The sequence below is a fragment of the Toxotes jaculatrix genome, chromosome 7 (assembly GCF_017976425.1).
Source record: "Toxotes jaculatrix isolate fToxJac2 chromosome 7, fToxJac2.pri, whole genome shotgun sequence".
Classification (NCBI taxonomy): domain Eukaryota; kingdom Metazoa; phylum Chordata; class Actinopteri; family Toxotidae; genus Toxotes; species Toxotes jaculatrix.
The window spans coordinates 3,134,961-3,147,678 of NC_054400.1; the positions used below are offsets into that span (position 1 = coordinate 3,134,961).

The 12,718-nt window shown below is 42.8% G+C and overlaps 1 protein-coding gene across 3 annotated transcripts in view; it reads right to left on the reverse strand.

Moving 5' to 3' along the window:
• ypel1 (yippee-like 1) overlaps nt 1-8,619 on the reverse strand; it is a 29,159-nt gene extending 20,540 nt beyond the window's left edge. Inside the window, exons 1-2 of one of the 3 annotated variants that reach the window (XM_041041908.1) lie at nt 8,026-8,619; nt 235-519 (exon numbers count right to left, since the gene is read on the reverse strand). In XM_041041908.1, the coding sequence (XP_040897842.1) occupies nt 235-351 (117 nt within the window). In that variant the 5' untranslated portion in view covers nt 352-519; nt 8,026-8,619. Of the gene's footprint in view, nt 1-234; nt 520-5,145; nt 5,398-7,103; nt 7,202-8,025 lie in introns of those variants that run through there. The other 2 variants (XM_041041909.1, XM_041041907.1) reach the window with 2 other exon arrangements.
• Between the last annotated feature and the right edge of the window lie 4,099 nt (nt 8,620-12,718).

A 12,718-nucleotide genomic window follows, 5' to 3' on the forward strand; every position in this document is an offset into this window, starting at 1 on the left:
TCCTGACACGCTGGATGGGTCTGCGCTCACACTGGATGAATGTATTTCAAGTGCATTTTTTACAAATTTAGCTCCTGGAGATCTGAGACACAACTGCAAGCACCCTGTAGCTTTGGTATATAAATATAGATGGACCAGTCGAATGTGGAGTGAAAGGCAGCAGGGTGGTTCAAGCAAAGGCCGAGGGGGGGGGGGCGGCTGGATGAGTAGTGAACTCGTGTGGAGCTGTCGTACCTTTGAGATGAGCTCGTCGTGATTGGCCAGGTGTGCCCGGCAGTGGATGCAGCTGTAGGTGCGGTGGCAGGTTGGCAGGTAAGCCTGGAAGGTCTTGGACTTGGTCATCTTCACCATGTCAGTGGGGCAGGGCTCCTCGCTGGTGTCAGGGCTGGCACTGGAAGAGTTGCAGCTCTGCTGGACTTGCTGACAGAAGAAACACTGGAAGATGCAAGCAAAAGCCGTCGTTGTTGTGGAGTGGGTGTGTGGCACGCTCCACACAAACACCACAGGAGAAAATCAGACCTGTGGGGGGAGAAGGAAAAGAGAGATGTGGTGAGACACATGTTCCATATTTCCTATTTTTAGTGCTCATGATCTTGATTGTGTTTCCAATATAAACACAGCTCGTTTGCCGGAGCAATCATTTGATTACAATCATCTATTATGTGATTACAATCGCATGTTGTTGACTACCAACATGGCCGCACGGTGATGTAACTTAATATTATGACAAGCCAAACAAACCCTTGTTTATATGAAGACACATAACACGTTTCGCTTGGTACCAAACTATTTTCTTATTCATAGTTTATGAGAGAAGCAAATCCTTGCTTGTTCTGTCCCACTGGACCGATAGATCCAGGCTGAGATAAAGATTAGGTGTTTTTTTTTCCTGCTTGTCTGTCAAGAACATTATGTAATTATTCCCCAAATCCCTCAAAAGGACAATCTGTGCATCTTTAAACTTCTGAAATTTGTCTGACAGACGAACAGTTTGTGCTTAGAGTTTTGATATCAATTAATGCCCATTATTTCTGTTTTTAATTGTTGGCGTCTGTATATCGCTGCATTCAAAAGCAAAATATCTGAAGTCCTATTAATCTACTCATTCCCAGTTATTATTGCAGTAGATAAAATAAAAAATAGAACCTAGAACTGTAGAAAATTCTGTGTTTTAACTTGTTTTGGTAAGAGTCAGCTATTAATTGACAAGTACCAGCTTTCGCCAAACAGTTAATTACTATTAATTATTATCTGCAGTTCCTTGGCAGATTGATGTTGAAAGATAATTCTGGTTTATTTTAACTTATTTATAGTTTTTGCTGTCATTCCTATCAGTTATGATTAATAGATTGCAATCTCCACATCAGTGGAGAATAAAAGCAAGATGAGGCAGGTAACATGTTTACAACTTGATGATCAGACAGGCCGTAAACAAGTCAACGCTTAAACCAGATTAGCTGAACCATTTTATTTTGAAGTACAACTGAAAGTAAGAGCACCTGAAAGGCTGGAAAATAAACGCCTGTAGCAGGAAACAGCACAAACCTACAACAGCCTCACAAAGAAAGCACAATAACTACATCTGTAAACAGAAGCTCTGCCGTGTTTTCACGGCTGAGGTGAATTCAGCAGGAGAATCAGCTCTGCAGAAACAAATGCATACCAGTTCAGTTCATACGCAGGACAGACTAGAATAGCCGATGAGACAATGCAGCCAAGACACAATGAATGTGTGACCTTTTAAAGGGACTCGGTTTGACAAAAACATCTCTGCAGGTGTAGAACAACAGCAAATATTCACCAGTATAAAGGGACCTGTTCCCCGTCCTGCTGATTCCAGCTGACCAAATATGACGTTACACCAACTAAAAAAATATGCATTTTTAATCTTCATTTCACTGCATTAACATCATTAAATAGACCCAATGTTGTTTTATTTCACCTATTTGTTTTTTTTTTTTACACTGCTGCCTTTGCTCTCCTCGCTGCCCACTGCCTGTTATGACCTTTTTATTTATCTTGTCTATTGAATTATCATTATTAATCGTTTTGTTTGTGTGTTTGCGTCTGTGGTTGACAGCGAGTGGGAACTAAAAGGCTCAGCTGTCAAAAGAAATATTTCAAACACGTATTGTTCCCATAAACATTGCTGCCTGTCGGCCCAGACGACGGCCGTTCGGTGTCTTTAAGTGGACAATGAGGTTTGAGGCTACAGAGGTTTGTTCGCAGAGTGCGTGTGGTGCAGAAAAGGCTTTTTACTGGATTATTTTTCTGTGGCTTGTTATTGTTATGTTGCGTCTTGTTTATTGATCCTTGTTTCATTTCTATGTGAAGCTCTTTTTATTGCAGTCTTTCTCAAAATGCACCTTGGAAATTGAGTTTGATTTAAACACATTCAGCTCCAGTAACAGTTCAGTACTGCCGACAAGGAAGTAAAGTAACTGAGTACATTTACTCAAGTATTCCACTTGAGGAGCTGTAGAGTCTGAGGCTGTAGGCCTCCTACTGCCCCCATGATTTCATTCGGTTACAAACATTTCACTTTCCCTTATCTGTGGTATTTTTGTTGTTTATTGAATTTACTATTTTACTGTGTCATCTGTGAAGCATTTTAAATGACATTATCCTGCACAGAAGGTGCTGTAAAAGTGTGACTGATAAAGCTAAAGTAGTTGATTTCTTTTGGCCACTTGGGGCAGCAGAACACACTATAAACACATAGTATGGCCTTGTGTACACGTTAGCAAACAGTTCCTAACAACATTTATTTGGAGTCGTGTTTCTGGGCGTCTAAGTCCAATATTCGCTCGGATTCTAGCTCCGTTTTGGTTCCCACCAACTCCCAACAAAAACAATCTGCCTCTTTAGCTGCTAAACTTTCTTCACCAGCTTGTTACTAACTTTGTTGGTCTGCTGTTTTGTTTTTGTTTTTTTGTTTTTTGTGTAATTAGAGTATGTTTACATTGTGACGTTGCTGCTTTGACATAAGTGAAGCATGTGAGAACTTTTTCTGCTTTAGAGAAGTGAATGTCTGCTCCGTTCTCATGATCACCTGTCAGTCAAAGAATGGGGGCGGGACTCTTCCAGCTTGTGTCTTTTGTTGTTGATAAAAATTAGACTGCATTTAGGTGGTGCTATTTTTCTGCTACGCCACAGTGGTTTTCACTTCTCGTATTTACAACAAAAACATAATAGAAAACACTTGATGTGCACCTCAGGATCTAATTTTACCAGACAAAGCCCGAACCAGACGCTGCCAACAACAGTGAGACTAACAAAACATCCACTTGTAAGACAATGTTGAGCACTTCAGTGGGATTTGTTTATTCTGTCTTTATGCTGCTGTATGATTCAGCCATATTTTGTCACCTGATACATCTTTTGAAAGAACATTTGTAACTTACAACAAAGGACAGAAGTTGTCAAAGTGTCAGGGTTTAATGTTCATCTTTTAATTGATAATAATAAAGTGTTCAAATTAAGAAACAAAAACTACATTTTGCCTTAAAAAAATAACCATTTTTGTCTTAAAGGTATGTTGTCAGCTGCAGCCCACAGGCCCAACAGTCACTGTCACCAACAACAGAGCATGACAAAGGCTGCACCTTGTGAAAAACAAACAAAAAATCAACAATAACCCTGCACCCCTGAGTGTGACAACACAATGAAAACGAGCTTCGGCAGTTCTAGAAGTTTCCAGTTGAGCTCGATGTGCTGCAACAGGAAGAGCAGCGCCGAGACAGAAGCCAGCAGCCAGACAAGAAAACAAAGGAGCTTCCGCAACTCAACAGGAAGCTGCCGTGACGTGACGTGAAGCATGGCTGCTCTGAAAAAACACACGCGCACACACACACACACATATAAAAACACACACACACACACTTAACACGGCTGGGAAGGTGAAAACTGGCAACCGAGCCCAGAGGCCCCAGACGAGCCATATTTACATACATACTGTATAATCTGCACAGGTGCCTGAGCCATAATCCCTGCATGAAAAGGACAAAATCCCCTTTCTGAATTAGCCCAGTTTAACCCCGGCGCCAGCACGTGCATGGAGAAAGGTAAACACACACACACACAGGAGCTTTAGAAGTGTGTCACACTTTAGCATCATCACCATCAGTGATTAAATCAGCTTTGTGCAGTGCATCCTCAGAGACACAGGGTTGTCACTAACACACAGACAATAGCATGCTGTTATTTGCATTTAGACGACCCCCCCCCCAAATATATGCACGCTGACGGCATGACATGATGCACACACCTCACTTTTGTCTTCATAAATGCCAAATAAGGACAAACAAACAGCATCTGTGGAGCTGTTTGTTTGTTTACTTGTTTGTTTTGATCTCTTGTGAAGCCAAGTTGCTGACTCCGAGGTATTTGACAGCACATGGTGTTATTTGTGTTCACTTTTCACAGTATTACTTTACATTTTTCTGTGTTTGTTTTTATTACAACGACTGTAAAACACAGACAAAATAACTTCCTGCCTCCAGCACTCTTGTTTCTTTTGTTTCAGGCTCCTTCATCACCTGTAACTGATCACATTTTGGATTTAAAGTGTTGTTTTTGAGGAAAAACAGGATAAAAAAAACCCCAACATTTAAAATAAGACGAGAGGTGATTTGAGTGAACAGGTGAACCCAGCAGGAGCAGCTGATATTCAAACTGAGCAAAGTGAAAACAAAGAGGCAGCACACTGTGCGTCTCTGGTAACCACTAACAGGAAGAAGAGTGTCCAGACAAAAGACTCGCTCCCAACAACGCTGAATCTAACCACAAAAACAGCACATTTACAACGCAACATGCATTTTAACGGCAATTCTTAGCATCTAAATAAGTTAATGTGGACATTAGAGGCTTCTGCAACCTCCCTCATTCCTCTTTTTCCCTCCACCACCTCTTCTAAATGTGTTTATCCAACAAAGAGCACGACGCCAGCTCAAGTGCAACAGTGTCGCTGTGTTGGCTGGTTTCACTGTTTGTTTTTCCGAGCCTGATGCAGTCTGTGAATCCAGCACGACACCAGAACCGTGTTTGATGCTCTTCTCCTCTTACAGGTTGTGTTTTGTTTTCTTTTATTTTATTATTTTTCTGAGGTAAACACTGCCCTGCTGCTGCTGCTGCTGCTGTACTCACCACCTGGATCAGATCTGAGCAAAACGCAGCTTGGTGGAAAAACTGCTTGCTGAAGAAGGAGAGAGATGTTGTTTTTTTTAAGTTAAATAAATGATTGTCGTCGTCCCAGGCTCTGGTCCATGGGTGATGCTGCCAGATGGGAACTTATTGTTGTGTCCTTTGGGTGCTGACGGATCTCATTTTTCCCAACACGGGCTTTTGTTGTGTCTTTTGTGTGCGTAATGGACTGGCCTGGTTACTTTGGTACGGAAACGTCACCACGTGGGAGGGAGATGGACCTTTGATTGACAGCTAGACTGGCCAATCGGTGGCTGCGCTGCTTTCAGGCCCCCGTGGGAAAGATGGGAACCAGGTTGAGTTGAGTGTTCAGGTGAGAATGAAATGTTTTTATTTCTTTACTCTTTATTGGTTCCTTTCATTTAATGTTTTGTTTGTAGCTTTTTTTGTACTTTATATGTTCAAACATTTCTGCTTGTTTATTTCACCACATTTTACTGTTTAGTTATTTATTGCAGCTTCCTTAACACCACTCTTTATCTGTGATGACAAAAAAAATTGATGAATTGATGATGCATCTGTTCTCCTGCTTTCTTTTCATCTGACTCTTCAGTTTCCCCTCATACAATCAATAGCATTTGTGTCATCTTAAATCTATGCTTACTGCAAACAACTGACTTCAGCATCTATTTAGTTGTTCAGTTTAGATTTTCTTTAGTTTATATTTATTTTTTTGCTCAGCTTTAGCCTTGTAAAACACCTTCATGGTGCTGCTCTTGTAGGCCTTCTATAAATAAAAGATCCCTTTGAGTGTTTCACCCTGTGTGTTTCACTTCAGGTTTTAGGTTGTTAACTTTGGCAACTGAAACCCAACTTCTCCACTGAGGACATTTTAAGTTGAGGTCAAGATATTTTGGATGTTCCAAAAATATTTATTTGTTGCCTGCAGAGTGAATCTGCTGTAAAACATGAACTCAGATGCATCACATATAAAGTGTCTTGTGTGATCTTTGACAAAGTTGAGAATTATTTACTGCAGGCATCAAATTCAACAATATATTTTAGTTTCAGGAAAATTAAGCTCTCCAAGTTTTTGTTTTGTTATTGCTGAGGAGATTATTTCCCATGCGGCCTGAACGCGCCACCCAGGGAAGGAGGGAGCGCGCAGACACCCGGATGTGTAAATAAATACAAGATGAGAATATGAATCTCTTTCTTCTTCCTTCTACGATATTAAACGTCTTTGTTTTTCTTTGTCACGTGTGGTTTTCCACCTGCAGATCTCTGTATTAATTAAAGCCAAAGTCACATTTGGTTTCTGCAGGTTTTCAGCATATTTTTCACTCAATTTTTATATTTTTTTCTTGATTAATTAGTCTGTGGACTGATTAAGTGGTATCATGGGTTAAAATCATTTAAGAAAAGGGATCCTGGCATGTTTTATATGGATGCAAAGAAACAATAAAACAGTCACTCTGGTGTTATTGTCCTGACACCATATGGGAGAAGAAACAACAGAAAGGTCAACTAAAAGTCATAACTGAGCACCACAGACAGACTGAAGAGAAATTAAAGGATTATTTTTGGATGTTTTTTTTCCTGAAAAACAATCACACAGCTCTCTGAGGTGTTGCGCCAAAACAAGCCTGCCCCCATTAGTTAATTTTAGATACAGATCAATAGATTCCTCGAGTATTTCTTTAGGCTTTGCCAAGTGACACCAAACAGATATTATTAGAATTATTAGGCAATTTTGTAGATTAAAAAAACAAAACAAACAAAAACACAAAACAGCAGCCTGATCGCTCCCACCACCTCCTCCTCCTCCTCCTCCTGCAGCTGCTGCACTATTTATGTGTCACTGGACAGATCCACATCTGTAATATGATGCCATGAATGATGACATTAAATATTAATTTAAAAAATAAAATAAATGCTAAAAACACGAATCCTTCACCTACCCTCAAACAAAAGCCTGCTCTCGTCCTACCCTTGTTGTCCTGACGTTGAGGACGCGCGTCAGCCTGAAGGCTACAGCAACAATTCATAGACTGCTCTTACTTCACTGCCTTTGTTGTTGCCAGCGCAGCGTGAGTCCCCGCTGGGTTTGCGATACCTCGACACCCTCAGGCGCGCTGCCTCACCACGCGACGAGGACGCATGTAAACACCGCACACTGCAGCTTCCTTCGGAGGCGCAGGCTGCGCGCGCGTGAGCGTTATGAAATCCATCCTTTCACTGTGTTTTTGTCGCCTGTTCACGTGGCATTTTAAGCCCCCCGAAAAAACTGACCGAGATCTGCAGGCGGAAGGGCGCGCGGGCGACGGTGGCGATCGCGGCGGAGATAGCGCAAATTATCCCCCGACAGGAGCAGCACGTCAGGCTGTCTGCTCCTGAATGTAACTCAAATTGCACAACGTGCTTCATCAAAGAAAGAGATGTTGTAACCTTATAGGCTAATTCATGTAAGAAGATTATTGTGGGCCCGCGGTTATATAAACCATGCAGGAGTGACATCCAAACAGAAGAATAGACGATTTCTGTTCTACAATTAGTATGAGATTATCACCGGATTATTAAAAATGTTTTTTTCGTGCATTGTATAATTTAGTGGCTCTGCATACATCCCGGAATACAAGAAACCTGATCCTGTAATACATAAATGAGTATACAAATATAAAAAAAAACACACTATTAATCCGGTCCTGCAACAGGAAACAAAATAAAATGCCATAAAAGTGTGATAACAGCTGAAAACTCACTGCACAGACACACACTTAAAAGTCTCTGAGGGGACATTACGGCAACATTACAGGGTCATTACTGTGATTTTTCGGACAAACACATGCGTGTCCTCCAGCAGGTCACTGGCTCAGCACTCACCCCAAAAACACGTCGCCTTCTCCCCCTCGGAAACCAAAACAACCCGGTGAGGAAATCGGTTTCTCCACTGGAGCTGGAGGGTGTTAGTAAAAAAAATAAACATAAAAAGAAATAAAATAAAAGACACATTCACCGTCCCATAAAGGCAACAGCAGCCTGTCTAAATCGACCCGAGTGCCATCAAAAAGTCTCCAAAAACACCAGTCTCCTCGGTGGATGCGTTCATAAGCCAAAGACTCTCTGCGCTAAACCGTGAAATCTGTGGGATATCTCCGTAGGTCCGGTCTGAGAAGAGTCCCATCCGTGAGGCGGGTCAGAGTGTGTGCATGTTGGAGCAGCTTGCAGCTTTTCCAGCGTTTTAACCTCTGTATCTTTAGCTCTCCGACATCAGCGGCAGGACAGGCCGAGCTGTCCCATCTGCGGCCTTATTTATACTGAAATCCTAATTAGCTCCGGTGATGCGCATCGCGCTTTGAATAATGCAGAGAAACACTCAGGACACTGGATCAGTCAGACGTTACTGTGTGGTGTGTTTTCAGCCTGTAGACTCTCACTGGGATGAATCGTATGAACTGGTTTCGGTGTAAAACTTGTTCAAAAAGTGGAAAAAAGCGGTGTTTGTATGTCATCAGCTGGTGCTGCCTTTACGTGCGGCGCAGGACATGGGAAAGTTGGGAATTCAGCGCGGAAGAAAAAACGTGGGACGTCTTGACAAATTCAGCTTTATTATTATTCTAAAGGGATTTTGGTTCGTAGACAGACATTAAACACACAAAACAGAAATAAACCGACAATACTGAGGAGACACACTGTAGACGATTGCTAAACTTTGTGGCTGGGACAGAGATGGCTTAGTGTTGATCATTTTGTCATGTAGTCGGTATTGGAGACGAGGAACAAAAATACGGAACAGAACAGCAAACGTACTCGGTTTGCTGTTTCTTTTCTCAGAGTAGCAGTTACTCAGGGTTGAAAAAATATTGTTTCTCGGTTGTGCATGTGTATTTTAGGCTTCAAAGTTTTGTCACGACTTTATTTATTTATTGTCTCGGCGGTCACAGCAGAAATCCTGTTGTAGAGATCACGGACGTCATGTCAACAGCTGCTAACATCGTCGGTTCAACCTGCTTTGAGTAAACATTCACCACTTTTATGTTTTTCCTTTCACGATTTAGCTCTAACTTGTCACGCAGCCTCTGTAGCCTCCCATAGCTAAAATACCGGGTACATTATCGATTAGCCGTTATTTCCGTCATAAACAACTAAAAGCACATTTATTCGTCTTTAAACTCTCTCAAATTTAATCTTTGGATGGATACGTGAATGCAGCAGCAGCCTAGCTACACAGCCGGTTCTACAAATAGCGTCCAATCGGTGAGCAGAAGGATCTCCGTATGACCAATCCACAGGGACGGAGGGTGGGGCAAGATGACCACAGCCAATCAACACGACCGACTCTGGCCTGCGCGGTCCCGTGGCTGGGGGTTGTTTTTGATTGTGCGCGCCATCGTCCCAGACGCGTGCCAAAAGCTATAGTGATGTGAATTGTGGCTCTTTTTAGAGAACCGGCTATTTTGGCTCGGCTCACTAAAAAGAGCAGACTCTATCGGCTCCCAAGCGGCTCTGCAGATTATGTTGATTAAATTAAATGACATTTTGAGGCCATACTAAAGTATGAATTTTTTTAGCCGATTTTGACACCTTACTATACTATGACCATTTTTATGGCATTTTGAGGCCCAAAAAATTTTTTTGACTTTTTTGGCCGATTTTGACGCCTTTCTATACTATGACCATTTTTATGACATTCTGAGGCCAAAAAAAAATTTGACTTTTTTTGGCCGATTTTGACGCCTTACTATACTAAGACCATTGTCATGACAATTTTAGGCCCCAAAAAAAGTGACTTTTTTTGGCCGATTTTGACGCCTTACTATACTATGACCATTTTTATGACATTTTGAGGCCAAAAAAAAATTTGACTCTTTTTGGCCTATTTTGACGCCTTACTATACTATGACCATTTTTATAACATTTTGAGGCCCAAAAAAAACTTGACTTTTTTTGGCCGATTTTGACGCCTTACTATACTATGACCATTTTTATGACATTTTGTGGCCAAAAAAAATGTGACTTTTTTTGGCCGATTTTGACGCCATACTATACTATGACCATTTTTATGACAATTTTAGGCCAACAAAAAGTTTGACTTTTTTCGGCCGATTTTGACGCCATACTATACTATGACCATTTTTATGACAATTTTAGGCCAACAAAAAATTTGACTTTTTTTGGCCGATTTTGACGCCATACTATACTATGACCATTTTTATGACAATTTTAGGCCAACAAAAAATTTGACTTTTTTCGGCCGATTTTGACGCCTTACTATACTATGACCATTTTTATGATATCTTGAGGACGTGACATTTTTGACCGATCCTCAGGGGAGCAAGATAGAGACATGGGACCCCCCTTTTTGTGGTAGTGTTCCCCCAGAAAGTGTTTAGGAGCACGTTTCAGAGCCTTAGGAGTGGTTTGGACCCCCTTGGTTTGGACCCTTTTTGTGGTACTTTTTGTCAAACTGAAGTTGGTGTTTGGGGTTGTAAAGAGTGTGCAGGGCCTAAGTGTGAGAGGCCAAAAGTGTTCCCCCAGAAAGTGTTTAGGAGCACGTTTCAGAGCCTTAGGAGTGGTTTGGACCCCCCTTTTTGTGGTACTTTTTGTCAAACTGAAGTTGGTGTTTCGGGTTGAGAGTGTACAGGGCTTGGAGATTTAACCAGGGTCAGTTTTGACCGATTCTCAGGGGAGCAAGATAGAGACATGGGATCTTGTCCTACCCCCCCATTTGTGTGTACCCCGAGTCCAACGGTACCAGCCTTGAGTCTCTAGGACTTAGGGTTCCGGAGTTATGAGCATTTGAAGTTCCCCCATAGAAGTGAGTTGGGAGAGTGAAAATTTCGGGGTTTAACCAAGGTCAGTTTTGACCGATTCTCAGGGGAGCAAGATAGAGACATTGGACCTTGTCCTACCCCCCCATTTGTGTGTACCCCGAGTCCAACGGTACCACCCCTGAGTCTCTAGCACTTAGGGTTCCGGGGTTATGAGCATTTGAAATTCCGCCATAGAAGTGAGTTGGGAGAGTGAAAATTTGTCGAGGTGTGAGAGGCCAAAAGTGTTCCCCCAGAAAGTGTCTAGGAGCGCGTTTCGGGGCCTCAGGAGTGGTTTGGACCCCCCTTTTTGTGGTACTTTTTGTAAATCTGAAGTTGGTGTTTCGGGTGGTTAAGAGTGTACAGGGCTCGCAGGCCTAAGTGTGAGAGGCCAAAAGTGTTCCCCCAGAAAGTGTCTAGGAGCGCGTTTCAGGACCTCAGGAGTGGTTTGGACCCCCCTTTTTGTGGTACTTTTTGTCAAGCTGAAGTTGGTGTTTAGGGTTGCTGAGTGTCCAAGGCCTAAGTGTGAGAGGCCAAAAGTGTTCCCCCAGAAAGTGTCTAGGAGCGCGTTTCAGGGCCTCAGGAGTGGTTTGGAGCCCCCTTTTTGTGGTACTTTTTGTAAATCTGAAGTTGGTGTTTCGGGTGGTTAAGAGTGTACAGGGCTCGCAGGCCTAAGTGTGAGAGGCCAAAAGTGTTCCCCCAGAAAGTGTCTAGGAGCGCGTTTCGGGGCCTCAGGAGTGGTTTGGACCCCCCTTTTTGTGGTACTTTTTGTCAAGCTGAAGTTGGTGTTTCGGGTGGTTAAGACTGTACAGGGCTTGTAGTTTTAACCAGGGTCTGTTTTGACCGATTCTCAGGGGAGCAAGATAGAGACATGGGACCTTGTCCTACCCCCCCCCCCCCCATTTGTGTGTACCCCGAGTCTAACGGTACCACCCTCGAGTCTCTAGGACTTAGGGTTCTGGAGTTATGAGCATTTGAAGTTCCCCCAAATAAGGGAGTTGGGAGAGTGAAAATTTGGGATTTTTACCAGGGTCACTTTTAATCGATTCTCAGGGGAGCAACATAGAGACATGGGACCTTGTCCTACCCCCCCCATTTGTGTGTACCCCGAGTCCAACAGTACCACCCTCGAGTCTCTAGGACTTAGGGTTCCAGAGTTATGAGCATTTGAAATTCCTCCATATAAATGAGTTGAGAGAGTGAAAATTTGCATTAGTGTGAGAGGCCAAAAGTGTTCCCCCAGAAAGTGTCTAGGAGCGCGTTTCAGGGCCTCAGGAGTGGTTTGGACCCCCCTTTTTGTGGTACTTTTTGTAAATCTGAAGTTGGTGTTTCGGGTGGTTAAGAGTGTACAGGGCTCGCAGGCCTAAGTGTGAGAGGCCAAAAGTGTTCCCCCAGAAAGTGTCTAGGAGCGCGTTTCGGGGCCTCAGGAGTGGTTTGGACCCCCCTTTTTGTGGTACTTTTTGTCAAGCTGAAGTTGGTGTTTCGGGTGGTTAAGACTGTACAGGGCTTGTAGTTTTAACCAGGGTCTGTTTTGACCAATTCTCAGGGGAGCAAGATAGAGACATGGGACCTTGTCCTACCCCCCCCCCCCATTTGTGTGTACCCCGAGTCTAACGGTACCACCCTCGAGTCTCTAGGACTTAGGGTTCTGGAGTTATGAGCATTTGAAGTTCCCCCAAATAAGGGAGTTGGGAGAGTGAAAATTTGGGATTTTTACCAGGGTCACTTTTAGCCGATTCTCAGGGGAGCAACATAGAGACATGGGA